Source organism: Solea solea, chromosome 11 (genome assembly GCF_958295425.1).
Source record: "Solea solea chromosome 11, fSolSol10.1, whole genome shotgun sequence".
Classification (NCBI taxonomy): domain Eukaryota; kingdom Metazoa; phylum Chordata; class Actinopteri; order Pleuronectiformes; family Soleidae; genus Solea; species Solea solea.
This window is the reverse complement of record NC_081144.1, coordinates 1,568,903-1,587,500: the sequence shown is the minus strand read 5'-3', so window position 1 is coordinate 1,587,500 and position 18,598 is coordinate 1,568,903. Positions and strand designations below refer to the sequence as shown.

The 18,598-nt window shown below is 42.8% G+C and overlaps 1 protein-coding gene across 3 annotated transcripts in view; it reads right to left on the bottom strand.

Annotated features, from left to right (window-relative positions):
- prkcz (protein kinase C, zeta) overlaps positions 1-18,598 on the bottom strand; it is a 125,177-nt gene that overhangs the window by 12,222 nt on the left and 94,357 nt on the right. For all 3 annotated transcript variants that reach the window (XM_058642143.1, XM_058642146.1, XM_058642145.1), the window contains 7 exons: positions 17,498-17,595; positions 16,822-16,908; positions 14,344-14,479; positions 14,055-14,142; positions 13,036-13,155; positions 8,216-8,295; positions 5,919-6,008 (listed from right to left, as the gene is read on the bottom strand). In XM_058642143.1, coding sequence (XP_058498126.1) covers positions 5,919-6,008; positions 8,216-8,295; positions 13,036-13,155; positions 14,055-14,142; positions 14,344-14,479; positions 16,822-16,908; positions 17,498-17,595 — 699 coding nt within the window. The remainder of the gene's footprint in view (positions 1-5,918; positions 6,009-8,215; positions 8,296-13,035; positions 13,156-14,054; positions 14,143-14,343; positions 14,480-16,821; positions 16,909-17,497; positions 17,596-18,598) is intronic.

The following is an 18,598-nucleotide window of genomic DNA, read 5'->3' as shown; positions in this document are numbered from 1 at the left end:
AAAACTCTGCTCTAATAGTCTTTTAATCACTGTGCAGTTTCTCCCATACTCTCTGCCCTTGTGTTTTACCTGAACTAGTTTCACCTGTGTCAACAACAGCTGAGACATCAGAGACAAATAAGACCTAAAAGACCTGAAGACAAACAATAAACCAAACAGTAAAACAATATAAAAACAACACAAATAAACACAATAAAAATGGGTCAAATCAAAAACTACTAGTTACTCAATATCCTCGTTTGACACAGTGAATGTGAGGAAACAACAAAGTGTGATATAGATTTAGATATAGATATATATATATGTATATGTGTATATATATATATATATATATACACATATGCATATATATGTATATATATATCTATATATATACACATATATAGATATATCTATATATATATATAGATCTATATATATATACATATATCTATATATAGATATATATATAGATATATATACATACAGTATACAGTAGTAAAAGACGGATACGTCGCTGCTACATTTCCTGCGTGAGTTGAAATGAAGACTGAAGTGAAAACAGAGCGGAGAAAAACAACAGAGTGGAAATGGATTGAGGCAGCACAATAATTGTGTGGCCGAGTGATTCAGGCAGGAGAGTTTTTGTCTGGTTTGTTTCCATGGTTTCACATCAATCCCTCATCTTGTTAAAAATGTGAGCAGAGGACATTTTCTAAGAGCACAGTGAAGTCCCCCCATCATCATCATCATCATCATCATCATCATCATCATCATCGTTGACGTAGTTATTACAGATGCTATTAAAAAGACAAGTTGAGATGATGCTAATGTGTGACAGTGTGCTCATTTTAACGTGGAGAATAGTTGTGGAAACACAAGGACACGTATCAGACACACAGCGCCCCCTGTGGAGGCGCGGCAGGCTTCATACAGCTTCTGTCACACATACACTCGTGTTTCACTCCCCTGATACTTTCACTTTAACAAAGTGGTTTTAAAAAAAGAAGAAGAAAAAGCTCATAGAAATCACAATTTTGCAGCTACAGTGACGACGATGTTAGTATTCGACTTCTGTCTGAGCTCCGCAGAGAAAAAACATGTAACATGATTTGTATGCCGTGTCCTTCATGTGAAAAATGGTCTCTGTCAAGCAATACTATCAGACCTGACCGAGGGAGCATCTGTGTGTATACACCAGCAGTGCGGGGCAGGTGGAGACCTTTCTGGGCATTCGTTTGGGTTTTCAGTCGCAATGTTGCTCTTGCCTTTGTTCATTTTGGACATAAAACTAAAGTAATGACTTCCTGTGTGCAGCGCGGGAATGTCTCCGGGCGACACGAGATGCATCTCCAACATGTGATAGACACTTGTTTAGATTTAAAAGTTGCATATTATTGTGAAAAACATTGACTAGTAAATATGAATACAGTGTTATACACTCACCACTATCTTTCTTGTTCGACTTTTATTTGCCATTGTGTGTGTGTGAACATAATCTCAACAAAGCCCCTGCTGGTTGTTGCAGTAGTTTCTCTGCTTCATTAGTCTTACTGGTTCAAAGCGCACACTGAGCTTCAAACAAACAACACAAAGCAACTCACTTTCTATCTACAGTCTATCTACTATCTCTTCCCTGTCATTCCCTCACTAACCAAATTGGCCCACCCTCCCCCAAACTCTCTCTCTCTCTCTCTCTCTCTCTCACTCTCGATTTGCTAATTTCTTTTTCAGAAAGATTTTTCAGTGCCTACCTACACTCCTCTGTCAGCATCACCCCCTCACATCCTGTCTTCATCTTCCTCCACTCCGTTTGTCTCACTCTTACTCATTGTCATTTCTTTTATCTTTTCACATGCCTCTCTCTCCCTCTCTCTCTCTCCACCTACTTTCCCCAGTCTGTGTGATGTGTTGTTGGGCAGGCAGAAGCTCTGTGTGGTGGTAATGAAGAGCACTGAAGGCCAGGAACGAGTCTGGCACCTTCATACAAGCACACGCACACACACACACACACACACACCGGTGAGGCCCCTGAGGCCACTGGGGCACATGAAAGACTAAAGTGAAGCGACCGGGCTACAGAGGAGAACCACGGCTTCTCACATCACACCACCTGTCAGTGTGTGTGTGTGTGTGTGTGTGTGTGTACCTGTTGTGGCATAAACACATGTCAGGACCAGTCGTCAGAACCTCATTTCTGAGGAACTGGTTATGTTCAGGGCTAAGATTTGAATTGTGGTTAGGTTAAGGTTAAGGGTCAGGAATCAACGTGTTATGGTTAAGATAAGGGGAAAAGCTTTGTTTCGGCTGTAGGGTTAGTGTTACCTGTGTGTGTGTGTGTGTGTTCTTGTATGGGTATCTTTGTCAGGACCAAAAAACCTATAAAGTGAGGACCTTTTGACTGGTCCTCATGTTCTGAGGACTAAGACTTGGTTTTAGGGTCAGAATTGTGTAAGTGGTTTGTATTTATATGGAGCTTTTCTCGTCCTGATGACCACTCAAAGCTGCTTTACACTACAGTGTTCACCCATTCACTCACTCACTCACACTTTTATCTCCGTGCAGCACATTTACAATCGCTCGTCGTTCATACACACGCATTCACACAGTCATCAGGAGAAAAACATTTGAACTGGTCGTCACATCTTTAAAGGGATTTTTGGGGAGGTTGAGACCTGGTTTTAGGGAATGCATCATATCTATGAGGGTCCTCACTTTAAATGCTGTGCAAACGTGTGTGTGTGTGTGTGTAGGACTGAGACAGTCAGCTGATCAGAAGAAGGTGTTAATGCAACTACAGTCTGCGACGAGGAGTCATCCGCGACACACTTGTGTAATCTGACAGTGTGAGTGGTGCTTCAGCTCGCTCCTCGTCTCTCCTTCACTGTGGTTCACGAGCACATCTCTATCATCTCTATCATCTCTATCATCTCTATATGAACAAGGCGATTAACATCCGAGTACCTGCACTTCACTGTCTCTGGGAATGTTGCAACGGAGGGAAACTCTTTGTTCGCTGTGAGTTTCACTCAACACGCGACACGTTTTGAATCAAGGCTCACATATGAAAACATGGCGACACTTTACGAGCGAGGAAACAAGCAGTCAGATAAACACACGAGCCACAGGGTGAGCCAGTTGTGTTTGGATCGTAACTGTAAAACAAACACTGTGTGTCTGGAAAAACCATTAAAGTAAAGTATTAAACGCCAAATATCTTCATTAATAGTTGAATATTTAAAGTTTTATATTAAAAAACATTGTTTTTGTCATTTTTAAGGGATCTAACTTCCCTCCTTTCTGCTTCCCTTATTGCTGATTGATAATTCCTTAATAATCGTTTATAGTATAATCTATTTCAAGCGATCTGAGTGAAAAGTAGACTTCTCTGGCCGGTGGACAGGAGACTCTGACCTCTGATTTAACAGCTTAGAGAGAGAGAACTGTCTATTCCAGCAGAAACTCCTTGTTTGCATATGTGTGTGTGTGCAAACAAGCTCACATAAAGTGCTCGACATTCAAAAAGAGAGAAGACGCCGAGACGAGAGCCTGCAGCCACACATCTGTCAGAGGACACAGCTGAAACATGACCACCAGGGATTACTCTGTCAAACATCGGTCACATGACACACTTCCACTCTCAAAGTGAAGCCAAAGGTGAGCGACACAGACGCAGTAAAGACGATGGAGCCGGAGTTCCCTGCGTGAAGTTCAGAGCGACCTGTTTGCAAATAATCCCTTTCTTCTCAGCGTTCATCAGCTTGACAGTTCTCTGGCAGTGAAGCTCAGTGCATTTGGAGAGGGAATAAAAAAACAAGAGGACAGCAGGTAAAATGATATTCAAAAGTGTCATCTCTTCAGAGACGAGGACTCGGCGCTCCCCCTGGAACCGTGTGATGAATATTAATAAGTGGTAACAACAGGAGCGGCATTGCCAGCGCTGTCAGGTCTGGAGACAGGTTTGTAGTTTGAGGGCAGAGAGCGTCGCTCCTCTACGTCTCACTGCTTTGTCAAATTGTTTTCCCCTGCGCGCTACATGTGAGCTTTGTCGCCGCACTCAGGATTCCTCTTTGCTTTGATATGTTTCCCCCCGGTTTGCCTTTGGTGTGCACTTCACAGGCGCCATGGCAGCGCTCATTAACACCTCACTGACAATTGTTTTCCCTCCTCTCTTCATACCGACACACTCACTGCCACACAGCCTAATTGTCCCAGGAGAGACACAGCGACAACAAGCCAAAGGAAAAGTGCCCTTAATTCACCATAAAGTAACATATCAATGGTGCTCTTGTAAAGTCACTGTAAACTTGAAACAAGTGCACTTTTCACAGTTTAGCTGTTTTAATTCCAATGATCATAAACACTGTGGTATCAACCCACCCACAACTGGATTATATTAACTTAATAGAAATATAGGAATATGAAGGAAACCCAGGCACTGTCCACAGTTACATTTCAATAAACCAACAATGGTTTAATCCAAACGTTTGAGTGGTGGAACCTGCTGTTGCCAGGTTTTCCACACTTAATCCCACCACAGTCCAGTAATTAATGCTCAAACACAGCAGAGCTGCACTGGTCACACAGTGTATTAAGATCATATGAAATGCTGTATTGAATGTGTTGAAGTGCATTAAGAGAAACAGATAATAGATAATAGATAATAACAGATAATAACTCCACGTGTAAGTTTGGTACAGTAAAGATTCTGAATATTAGACGACTTTCATGTCGCTCTCCACTCATCGTGTGCGTCAGACCTACGTCATCAATCATGCGGACGCAACCTCCAACGTCCACGTCTGCTGCGAACGTGTGTGTGTGTGTGTGTGTGATTGAAAATTCACTTTTATTTGCCTTGTTGCTGCGCGGGGGGGGGGGGGGGGGCACTCTCTCTGCACGCAGCACACAACCAACCACTACAACCATGTCATCTATTTTTTAACACACAGGCACGCACACACACGTGCGGGGCTCCTCCTCACTGATGTGCCTGTTCAGACTGTGAGGAGGAGGAGGAGGAGGAGGAGGAGGAGGAGGAGTGTGTGTTCACTGTGAAAGTAGAAAGCAGACACACACTATCAAGTTTGACAAAAGCAAGTGTGAATGTGGACTGACAGCTGTGCACTGTTCTCATGGCTGATTGACATGACACGTGGGTGTGCGCCGTGTTGATTCTGCGCCTGTTGTCGTTGCATCACGTTCTAAATGAACTGACAGGTCGTAAAGTCAAACCGCTGATGAACTGCTGCTCCTCAAAGTCAGTGTAACTGCTCGTTTAGAGTGTTGACAGTGGAGTGGGCGTCTTTTATTTCAGGGCAGAAGGTTGTTGTCGTATCGGTGTCTATACGTCTGTGTTATCATCACATCTGTCTCTCTATGAGATGTGAATGTCTTCCTCGCTGTTTTGATCACAGGATATTTCTGGCTACGTTCCCTCTGCTCGGGACACGCCTGTCGTCCACATTACTGCGGCGCTTCAGAGACGCTGGCTCTGTTTTCCTGCGTTTTATTCTGGACGGGGCAAAAACAGGAACCTTTGGGGGGAACTGTGACGCTGACGTTGCCCCACATCCACTTTGTGATTGGTTCTTGTCAGCCGCGACTCAACGCTCAGCTGAGGCCGAAAAAGCTCCGTTAAAACACTTACAGTTAAGCGTCAGACTCATATTAACACAAATACTTGTTATTTTCAACATTGTTGTTTTGTTTGTTTCTGTGTAAAGAACAAAAAAATAAAAAAGTGAGAATTCGTTTTTCTTTTAGTTTTTCACACTCTTCCGTACACGTGCGTGCCATGTTCCTAACATGTTCCTAACATGTTCCTAACGTGTTCCTAACATGTTCCTAACAGGCATGTTCGTATGGGCACAGATTAGAGAAGCCGTATGTTTGGATGTGTGAAGTGAAACACACACTGTCTGTTTTTGGGGTCTCACCTGCTCCCAGTCTATACTGCGGAAAAACGTGTGCGCCTTGATATCCACGAAGCCCGTCTGGACCTGGCAACCCAGCCGCTCCTTAGGATCCTGTTGGCACCAAAGACAGCTGATGAGCAATGCAACATCGTCATTGTTTAGCATGTACTGCTGTGTCACACTGATTCTACTTCATGGAGACAGTCATAAAGTCCAGGGGGCGACTTTGTCAAAAAAACTGCGTTTCTCTTTATTTATTTCAGATTTCAAACGAGTCCCGAGAGAATGAAGCAACAATGGCCGTGTGGACAATTAGCAGATGTTGACTCCAGATGTTTCATCCAGCGCTGAGAGACGATGACACACACGAGCAGAATGAGAAACACTAACACGTTACAAACCGGTGGCATAAACACACGTTACCTTTTTAAATGTACACACAGAAAAACGTGCTCATGTATATACGAGACACATGAACCACAGTTTGTTGAAGTCACTTGTGCTGATTCTTCAATTTTGAGTTCATTTTTATTTTCCCTTTCACACAGAGAAATTCTACAGGTGTGAGAGAAATATTGAGACTTTAGACATTTCTCTGGTAATTGTTGGAGATTAACGCACGTTTTTAGGATTGTTAAGTCTTTTTCACTGATCTACAGTTCGCCATTGTTCGGCTTGATTCTTGTGTCGGACGTCTCGTCCTGTGACGGCGCTCTGACCAATCAGTGGCCGGCAGTCTGACGACATCACGCATAGTATCGCCTCAGCGCGCTTGGAACCTCGCCAGAGCAGGTACTATAAAAAAGTACCTGGTACCAGGTGCTGTGCTAGTGGAAATGCAACTTAACTGTGCCGTGCCGCGCCGAGCTGTGCCACAGTAGTCGAGTGCAGACGTGAAGGGTTAAGAAACAGGGAGGGGACGTGAAAGTGAGGGGCCAGCAGCTGTATGAGCCAGTCTCATGTAAAACTCAAGTCAACACTTTAAAAGTAAAATGCAAATAAACAGACCAACAGGCTCAGAGTGCACACACACAAACACACACAAACACACACACACACAAACACACACAAACACAGTGTTTGTGAAAACCAACAGCCATTTAAATAACTGAGCAAATATTATTATATTATAGCACTGTGTACACATTATTTATGTTTACTACAGGCGTGTCTGAAGCACACATGGGCCGTGTCTCCCCCTGGTGTCAAAGATTATGTCACTGTTTATAATTTTAAGAGAGGATAAAGTCAAATGTTGATCACGTGTGATGAACATTAACAGGCAGATGTTTTTAGAACCTCTGCAGCAGCATTTCATGTCCACTAAATATTAACCACGCCAAAGTCTACAAGTATTGTTTTGGGCAGAAACTCATGATCATTGTTGTTATAAATGTTTTCTTAATTCACCAAATTTGTTGCTGAATCCATTAAATGCCTAATGAACAAAGTCGATCTGTGTTTCCCAACATGAAGTCTTTCTTTTTTGTGTCATAAAGGAGCAAAAGAAACGGTAAAAAAAAATCGTAAATCGTAAAATCTGTTTGAATCACTTAATGGAGCTGATTAAAGGGAGAAGTTAGCTCACAAACAACATTACCATTCTAATGCAAAACAAATACAACTGTATTACTGTAATACTGTGTATTCTTCTGTGCTTTATTTTCAGGAACATAAACAAATCATCTATCTGTTATACTTAAGCAGCTTGATACGTGAATTACGTAACTATTCACGCAGCTTAGTAATAGCTACGTATTAGAGAATAGCGACGAGGTCAGTCTGACATCGTAACAGCACAAACACAGAGCAGCTCCACAAAGAAGACGAAGGACGCGACGCTGCTCAGTGGCTGGGACGGTTCCTCGTGGAGGATCATTAAAACTCACAGAACGAATGATCAAAGTTACCTTTACCTTAACTTTAAGAAGACAGGTTTAGTTTGAGGGACTTTTTTGTTTCCTATAATCACACACAAGTGGACTGCAGTGTCTGTCAGCTCCGCCCCTTTAGGAGCCGTACCACTGCCCCAATATCAGGGTGTGAACTGGGATGGTACGGATTTGTTCTGTCTGACAGTGGAAACATACAAAAAATCCTCTCGTCCATCTGGGAAAATGTTCGTGTGATTTAAGTTCCAAGCTTTTGTAACACAGGAGTAAACACATACACTCCATAAAAAAAAAGATCCCACACATGTTGATCTGACACACACACACACACACACACACAGACACACACACACACACACAGACACACACACACACACACAGAGAGAGAGAGAGAGAGAGGGCTGACTGGGAGTGGACTGCTCTCACCTTGTTAAGAAAGCCCTTGAGCACACTGGCAGCTTTCACTGACAGAGACCTTGGGATGCGAATGGGCTTCTCGAGAATAACTGTTGGCAAAAAAGAAGAAGAAAGACAGCAACAAAAGAGGGAGGGGGGGGAGAGAGAGGGGGAGAGAAAATGTAAAGGACAATCGTGAGCAAGGGAGGTGGGGGGTTCACGGTCCAACCGGCCCGTGGGTGACCGTGTCTGCTGTGTGGGAGGACCGAGGGGAACCTATTCTGTTCTTTCACTCACTTTATCCACACAGCCTTGAACAAGAACAAGAACACTTTTCCCTCACAACCAAAAAATATCCAAGGATGCAAAGTGTGGCTTCTTTGTGACAACTGTGTGTTCTTACACTTATCTGCTGAGAGACATGTATTCAAACGTACGTAAGAAGTTCTGCTTATTTAAATGTTAAATAATGTAAAATAGACGGACAAATGACATACTAATACATACATAGACTGTATGTTTTAGGTGTGTAAAGATAATACACTGCTCCACTGTACTACAACAGTATGTCAATGCTTATTTAAACAGACGCAGCTACATAGACGGGTGCTGCACACGCTGCTTGTTACACACAGGGACGCACTTCCTCTTCCTCTTCCTCTTCCTCCACAGTTATATGCAGGTTGAATGTCTATAAATAAGTTTCTTCCAGGTTTCACCGCTACGTGCTGGTCAGGAAAGTCATTTCCTCTCATGCAGGTTGCAGAAACATAATAAAGCATCAGTCATTAAAACTAAGCCTGTTGTACAGTCTACTGCTTCTTTCTATCCGTCCAAGGCAGTTTGGGTTTAATACTGTACGTGAAGCCCCGCCTCCCAGAGCAGGGAGGGTCTAGCATCGGGTCTAGCGAGGCGACATATGGCTGGGTGGCTCCCGTTGCGCGAGGGTTAGTTTCCGTTGGCAGGCGGCCGTCCGGCAACCTGGGGCTGCACCGGTACGAGCGCCAGGAGGACGGCGCTGACGGCAGACGTGAGCCACGGTCACAGCTGAGACACACGGGGCGTCACACAAGCCTACTGCAGTGTGGTGGAATGTCTGTCTGTGTGGGGGGGCTGTGGGACATAGGCCCGTGGGGGGGGGGGGTATATGTATGGTGACCATATGGATTGATGAGACACTTGCAAATAGAAGCACAGATTAGAGATTTCTCTGCTTTAGGTTTATGTTGGTTTGGAAAAATGATTAAAGGAGAATCTGCAAACGTTTGTTATTGGCTCTTTATCCACACTAACGTTTTAATATATAAAACTAATATACAACCTTTGGGAAAACTAAAAGAACACTAACCTAACCCTTAGTTTCGTGTGTATAAAGAGACAGAAGTTGAAACGATGCCGTGTTAATGGACATTTTTAAGAACAAAAAAAGAAAATGTTTGTAAAGATAAAGTTCAGCACACACATGTTCGTTGTAAAGCTACACATCATTCTCTTCTCTCAGGGGTGACAGGGGTAACTGTGGGGTGCAGAACCAGGGTCACATCTTCACTCTTAACTAGGTCGGCAATGATTAATCAACATATTTTGCCAATTATTAATATTGAATAAACCAAACCACATAAAGGCTCATTTGATTAATGATTATCATTAATGATTAATGCAACAGAGAGAAAGAGGAAAAGGGTGAGGGGGGCATTTCTCTGGGCAGTTAAAGAATTTTCCATCCCGAGGTTCAAATTCCAGGACTTTTATTGAATTTTATCGGACTTTTCAGGACCAATTGCCTCGAATGTTGTAAGAGAGCTGCTGCTTCCTCGTCCATGATGGCGTGCTGCACACTCTGCATCTGGCCAAGTGATTGTCCTTGGCATCGCGGTCAAAGCCAGACTTTCTCATTTCCTTTGGTGAGACAGAGATCTTGGAATTTGCATGTCCCAGGCATCACGTCGTCATGTTTCTCTCTCGCTTCACGTTACTCGCTCATCGTTCTCACGTCACCGACAGAGAGAGACAGTGAGACAGTGGACAGTGTCCACAACACACCTAGTAATTATGACCACGTCTGATCTGCGTAGGCCTCGTCTATGTACATCAAGCAATGGAGACATTTACCTAAATATCAACTTCTTACACAAAATTCCAGCACTTTCAATGACCCATGTCTATTTAGGGCAATTTTCAAGGATTTCAAGGAGCTGTGAGAACCCTGCATCCCACTCCACTACAGTCTATGTAGCACATGTTCCATGTTGTAGCAACCACTGGTCTTTACTCGTCCACATCTGTCCTCTTTGTAATGTTAAAACCATAATATGAAACAGTGTTCCGGCGACAGGAAATGTTCCCATAAAACAGTGAGTTTACTGTAATGTTTCCTCACACTGTAACTCACTTAGTTACAGTAATAGTTTGACTGATGGAAGACAGAGATTTATCAGATGCCTCCTCGTGGTTATTTGGGCGCCATCCTGGTTAAAATGAAAACGCCGTCAGCTGCCGGCTCATGGAGAAGTGCTTAACTGTTCCACTGCTGCGTCCAGAGGCCACTGCAGCACATTAGAACACAGACCCTCCAATATTAACCCACTTCTTACATACTGTAGACTCACACTCCAATGGTCTCAGAGGGGAAAAACAAAAACAGCAACCCCTAAAACTAATTAACATTTGAGAGAAATAAAACATGCAGCCGACTCTTCTCAGATTCTTGTGTTTTAATGAAGCAAACTATAGCCATCTAAGCCTGGATTTACACACACATTAATCCTCTGCAGCCTGAGGCTGATTGTTTTACTATTGCACGGTTTTTGCCCACTCTCAGAATATCGGTTATGCGTCACACACGCGGGGTTAAATTAACATGCTTTTGTTTAAATGGCACCAAACTGCCTGCCATGTGCTCTCAATATTCACATTTCCCCACACTGCTTCTCTACTCTCCCAAGCTCTTTAACCATAGACAATGTAGTGCAAGGGGCTGGGTGCACTCCTGCTGATGAGACAGGGACATATAGATGTAGGACAAAAGAGAGGGACACTTTTAATGTTACAAACTTTTGTTTAGTAACTAAAACTGTCTTATAGGGATGTGGACTTTCAGTCACTCACTACCTGATCTATCTTTGTTTTGCTCGTCTCTCGCTTGTTCTATCACGCCGCAGACACACTGCAGCGATAACTGCGTCGTGCATGTATAAAGACGGACGATATGACAACTCCACCAAAAGCCAAACTACCTTTATTGCCCTCCTAATGGCTGCGGCGTGGCTCTTAAATCAGGCCTCTGTCCATAATAGACTATATAAAAATAAATAACAGCCTTCTGGTTTGAAAACTGAAAGGAAAGAAGCGGCAATTAGCCACAACTTGCCGACTGTGCGCGAAGCAAACGATATCAATCACGTGAAGACGGGAGTTTGTGCTGGATTTAAAATGGTGGTAAACATTTCCCTAAGGAGTTAACGATCTCAATCACCAGTTTCAGGCCTTCTTCAATGTTGACTGTGTAAATTATCTTCCCAAAATAGACGGTAGGTGTCATCCAATAGGTCCCTGCAGGTGCAGGTATTACAAATCCAGTCGTTAGTGACTAGAACATGGGCTACGGCAAACAAAAAAGTGGTGTTTTTCATTGGTTTCTATCATTTTAAGAAGCTCTTATCACATAGATGTCTGTGTCGATGAATGTCAGAGTGAGTGTTCATGTTATAACGCGGTTCACCTTTTGTGGCCTCACTGTTTCGCTGATTTTTTGTTTGTACAATTTAGCATGTTTTTTACAGTGTACTAACGCACATTATGTTCTGCGTCCTGATTGATTGGAGGTCATTGTAAATCTCCTCTGTGCCGTGTTTTCTGTACAGAATGCGTTCGACGTCTGATCACTAGCAGCAGTGTGACTCTGACGTGAACAAAACACCTGCACCGAGGTCTTCAGTGGAAAAAGACGTACCCAGGCAGATAGCTAGGAAAACGTTTATATTTTTATTTCTCAAACAAACGTTTGAACCTGAAAACAAGTTTTGATTTTTGGTTTCATTCTAAAATACTTTTATGTTTTAAAATCTAAGAAGGTTTGAACTTTAAGTGTTTAAACTAGAAATGTGAGAAAATGGTAATGTGTGTCTGAGAAAAGTGTATATAAAGTGTGTGGTGAGGGGTTTTACAGCCTTAAAACATATCAAATAATGGAAAGGTTGTCTGGTGCAGGTTCTCCTGAGGATGACGATCTGGTGACCCCATAAAAGTTCCCTTCTCCACCCCCATTTTATCCAACTTTCTTGCAGTGTCTGGTTTCCATAAACCACCTTCAACCTTACCTCTGAAGGACACACTGATGGGTAATTGAAATTCCTTTTCAATTGGACAGATTTGAACAAAATTGGGTTCTACCCTTTAGAAAGACGCTGGAGGCAGCTGGATCGCTGAATGATCCGAGCACATACCATAAATACACACGGCATGAACAGCGGGTTCAGGTGCAGTTTTCCAGCTGGTCTGACCATGTCACATCCCTGCTCTTTAACCCCTCCCCCTTTACTGTCTCCATCAAGTGAAAGCAAAAAAAGCAATAAATAAATAAGAAGGAACTCTCTCAATGTGACCATTTGTGTGGAGGGTTTAACAGGAAACATGCGCGTTTGTGACTGTTAGAACAATGCCTGTTAACTTCCACTGGAGTCATAATAAATACTGACAGATGATTTAGTTTCCACAGATTAAATCCCCCTCCTCCTGAAACAATGGTGCCATCAACCCCCCGCGTGCACTCTGCAGCCTACAGGCATAATAAAAAAAAAACCTGTGTGTGTGTGTGTGTGTGTGTGTTGTTAAAAATGTCTCTGGCTCACCTTGGAAGAGATATTCCTCTGTGTTCATGTCGGGATTGTCGGTGATGATGTCAAACGGCGACCTGCCAGCCATCATCTCGAACATCAGCACGCCCAGAGCCCACCAGTCCACACTGAAGCCTGAGGACACAGAGCAGCAGGACACGACTGTTCAGAGGACATTTAACACACACATGTGATGTCAACATAGACATTTATCACACACGTGATGTCAACATAGACGTTTAACACACACGTGACATCAACATAGACGTTTAACACACGTGACGTCAACATAGACATTTAACACACACACGTGATGTCAACATAGACATTTAACACACACATGTGATGTCAACATAGACATTTATCACACACATGACGTCAACATAGACGTTTAACACACGTGACGTCAACATAGACATTTAACACACACACGTGACATCAACATAGACGTTTAACACACGTGACGTCAACATAGACATTTAACACACACACGTGACATCAACATAGACGTTTAACACACGTGACGTCAACATAGACATTTAACACACACGTGATATCAACATAGACGTTTAACACACACATGACGTCAACATAGACATTTAACACACACACGTGATGTCAACATAGACATTTAACACACACACGTGACGTCAACATAGACATTTAACACACACGTGATATCAACATAGACATTTAACACACACGTGATATCAACATAGACATTTAACACACACGTGATATCAACATAGACATTTAACACATGTGACGTCAACATAGACATTTAACACACGTGACATCAACATAGACATTTAACACACGTGATATCAACATAGACATTTAACACACACTTATTGCTTCCTGTGTGCAGTGTGAGGATGTTACGAGATTTAAAAGACGCTCTACTAAGAAAACAGAGAGAGAGTCATGTGTAGCTGATTGGATTCGTTAGGATTGTGTGAACTCGTGGTTAGAATGTAACGGACGTTTGTTTAATTAAAAGCGTGTTTGATGGTGTTTGCATCAGTGTTACCCACCATAGTCCTCTCCTCTGAGGATCTCAGGTGCAATGTAGTTGGGTGTTCCACAGAAGGTACTGGTGGTGTCACCTGGTCTGATCCCTTCCTGGGTACAAGAACAGCAGTGGTTGTGTGAGACACAATTAAGTGCATGAACATAAGGAGAGGAGGAGGAGGAGGAGGAGGAGGAGAAAGAAAAGGACAGAGGCCACATTAGTACTCTCAGTCGATATGAGGCTATTACATTATTGATGACCCTCACGCCCGCCTCCCGCACAGTCTACTGGAAAATCCATTGTTCTTTTACCTTGCACATGCCGTAGTCTGTGAGCTTGATGTGTCCCTCATGGTCCAAGAGAACGTTGTCCAGCTTGAGATCTCGATAGATGATGCCCTTTTCATGCAGGAAGTTCAGAGCGATGCAGATTTCTGCGGCATAAAATCTGTGAAGAAGCAGAAAAGTGGGATGAAAAGTGTTGTCATCACTTCACATCAGGTACAGAATCCATCGCTATCTAAGTTTAACGTCTTGATTATGAGTTTTTGTTCCATGTTACGATGTTACGTGTTACGATGTTACGATGTTACGTGTTACGATGTTACGTGTTACGTGTTACGTGCACTCTGTTCACTCCTCTGCGAGTTTCAGAGTGTGGAGGACTGACTGTCATCGGGAGACTCTAATTCAAGTCAACATTAGCTCTAACAGTGAGCAGCACTGGGTGAGTCAGTGGCATGTTTTCCCCTCTCCGTGTGTAGGTTGTGTGTTTTCTGTCTCTGGGAGATAAGCCTTCATTAGCACTGATGAGCCTCTCTCTCCGTCTGCCCGCCCGCCGCAAATCCATGATTGTCAAACACTGAGGGAGAGACGGCAGTGAAGAGGATGTTTGACAGAGGAATCACAAATCCCACATCGCTCCCCCGCGCTTTCCCTCTGACAGCCCTCATTGTACGCGCTTGTTTCATTGCTGGCATCAGACTGATAGAAGGTGCGTCCTATCGCCAGCACCATCCGCCGCCCACCGTCCCCCCCCCGACCACTGCACGGGGGAATGCAGCAGGGCTCTCTGTAAGAGCACGGCTCATGAATATGTACAATCATTACGAGTGATTAACATGCTGCTTTGCATATGTGCAGCCACTGTCTCCAGAATACAGATTGCAGGGGCCGATTGGGGCCCAACAGTGCCTCTCTAAATTACCGAGCCTTTGATCCAGCATTTATCAGAGCCGCAGTTGGAGTACCCTGTAAGTAGACGGGCACAATGAATTATGGGTGCTCATTACATTTCTCAGAGGTGGAAAAAAGAAAAAAAGAATTCAGGTCTGGTTGAAGCGCCACGTCCACGAGGAGCTGCTTAAGCTTCCCATTAAACCAACAGTTTGTTTTTGTGAGGGCAAATATGCTGCAGAGGAACATTTTTGCCCCGAGTGCAAAGAAAGTGTTGCATCTTCAGCCACACACACGCACACACACACACACACACACACACACACACGCACACACACACACACACACACCCTGCCCTGCAGCAGCAGGGGGGCGAAGGGGGGCGAAGCGTCAGTGCTGCAGCCAAATTTTAAAAATATGTTTCTACGTCAGAAATGATTTTTCAGAGAATTCTTCACTCCAACAAAACAACAACAACAAACACCAGCTAATGAGAGAAGGGCTGAAACAATTACTCGATTATCTGATTATTAATCCATTACTAAGTAATCGTCAATTATTGATGATCTGTTTTCTAAGGAATTAAAACAACGTTTTTTAATTTTTCCATCTTCATAAATATTTATTTATTTTTTTAAAGCAAAAGAAAAAGCAATTTTCAACATTTTCTGACTTTTCAGGACCAAGTGGTTACTCGAGAAAATAATGAGCAGATAAATCGACTATGAAAATAATAAATCTATATGAGCGCTAGTGAGCGTAGCATGTTGAGATGTGAAAGAGGAGCAGCTAACAAGATGCATTCAGTGACCCGTGTAAATGTCATCAGTGATCAAATGCCTGCTGCTGCCACCTTGTGGTAATACAGTATATGTGCCACATTTCTATTCATAAGTGCAAGAAACATCCATCTCTTAATCAAATCAAGGTCAGCCTCTAAACTTGACGTTGTGAAAACAACAACAGCAGCAGCAGCAGCGGCAGCAGCAGCAGTAGCAGCAGCAGCAGCAGCAGCAGCAGCAGAGTACAGAGTCTGTCGCTCACATAAATACATGATGTGAAATACAAAGGAAGCATCTGGATCAGCCGGCCTAAAAATTTGTGTATCCAGCTGAGCCGACTGTGCCGTCATCTTAACCAAATCCAGTTATAAATTCACTCGCTTCGTGTGTGAATTGCAGCAGCAGCAATAACAGCAGCAGCAGCAATAACAGCAGCAGCAGCAGCAGCAGCAGCTTACTGCCGGAGGCTTCGCTGCAGTGTCTCCATTTGATCCTGATTAGGGCTGCGACAACTAATCAATCTCTAATTGCCAACTATTTTGTTAATTGATTATTTCATTTGAGTGTTTATATACATACAGTATATATATATATATATATATATATATATATATATATATATATACGTGTGTGTGTGTGTGTTTTGTGATTTGACAACAATGGTAATAATGAGAAAACAATGGCTCCATAATGAAAAGAATCACGTCACATCTTCTCATGTGTATTTAAACGCAGGTTCAGACTGTGTCTCCATGTAAACACACCTGAATTCTAGACCGGGACCTTTTAACCAACACATGTGAACAGATGCTTTCAACATCTGGATGTTTACCTGGCATGTTCTTCTGGGAGCTTCCTCTGTCGTTGCATATGAAACATCAAGTCACCGCCGTTCACGTATTCAATGACCAGAAATAACCTGGAGACGAGACGAGAAAGTCCATCAGTGATCTGTGAGGAATCAGGACTTTTGAGAGCTTATACTGTACATCTTTAAAGACATAGAACTTATTATAGATTATAGATGAATGAATGTCAGTCATATTTATCAGTTACTTCTTCTTATTATGTATTCTGAAATTAAAATACTAACACCTACTATGTGGGCGTGTGAACGTGATAATGTGTCAGAAATGATTTCAGAGGGGCTGGATTATTGCCATGATATAAACATAGACATTAGGTTTATTTATTTATTCTTCTTTCTGTTTCTCCCTCTCTCTGGGTCACCGCAGCAGTTTCTTCAGTGATATGCATATTTGATTTTGGCAGAGATTTTATGTTTTACTTTATTATTTATTCTTGGGACGTCACAGGGACTCGGGGCCAAGTCCGAGTGTCCAATGAACCCAGTTAATGTAGACCAATGGGGATCGGTTACCTCGGACTGCCCAGACAGTATGTTTATTATTTACGTTATAGTAATATCACACATGAGAGGAGGAGGAATTCATTTACATGAGATTTACTGTTGATCATGACACGCCGTTAAAAACCCTCGTTCTTACCGACTTTCTGTCTGGAAACAGGATTGGAGGCCGACTAGGAATGGATTGGTGGACGCCTGCTCAAACACATGCTTCTCTGTCTGCACCCAGTCGATGTCCTGGAGAGAGAGAGAGAGAGGGAGGGAGGGAGATAATGTGCCGATCAGTTTGTCTGATCAATAAGACTTTTTCTCACACAGAGACGACAGACGACAGCTGTGGAGAGCACTCGTCTCTCTGAGGATTGTCCAGAGTTAAACGTGTGGACCTCGAAAACAAATCCACCAAGAATCAACTCAGCGTTACCTTTGGAAAATGACATCCAGTCAAGTGGCAGGACAAGTTCGGTCAGTGGGTCAGGGACCTCGTCTACTGTATTTAGATTAGAGACGTTATCAGGAGACACTCCTCACTCATAGGCTCATAGGGTGTGGACACGTCTTTGTCTTTCCTTTAAAGCTGCAGTGTAACGTTGAATTGTGTTTTATTTGTTTGAAAATACACTTTTTGTTTGTGATTCTCACGGTGGGCGGGCCTTAGGAAGCCGCTCGATGATTGGCTACTGAGTTTTGGAGCGACAGCTAGTAGACGTGGGCTTGACAAGGTGCTTAATCGTAATGATTAGAATAATTGTAAATGTTGTAAAAATGTTTGTGGGATTATCTCTGAGATTATCAAAGATATTTGAGATACAGTTGAGGACAAATTATTAATCCTTTCATTGTTTTAAAGATATTTCCCAATTTTTAACACAGCTCTTTCAAACATCCTTTTATTTTGGATCTTCCATGATTTGACTTGGCACACAGAAATGAAATGATTCCACAAAAAACAAAAAGTACCAAAATGATTAGTCCCCTTAAGAAGAATGTACAAACCAGAGTTGTGCAATGATTGTAATGCTCAAAACTTTTAAAATCAAGTTCAAACTGAGGTTTATCTCCCAATTTACACTCAGCAGGAGAAGGAAATACAAAGAACTGTTAAGAACTGGAGTGAGTTGGTTTCTGTGGAATAATAAAATGTCTGTGTGCAAAGTCAAATCATGGAAGTATCCAAAATAAAACCAGGATGTTTGAAATATCTTTGTTCTCTTCAACAACACTTGGGAAATGACTTTTA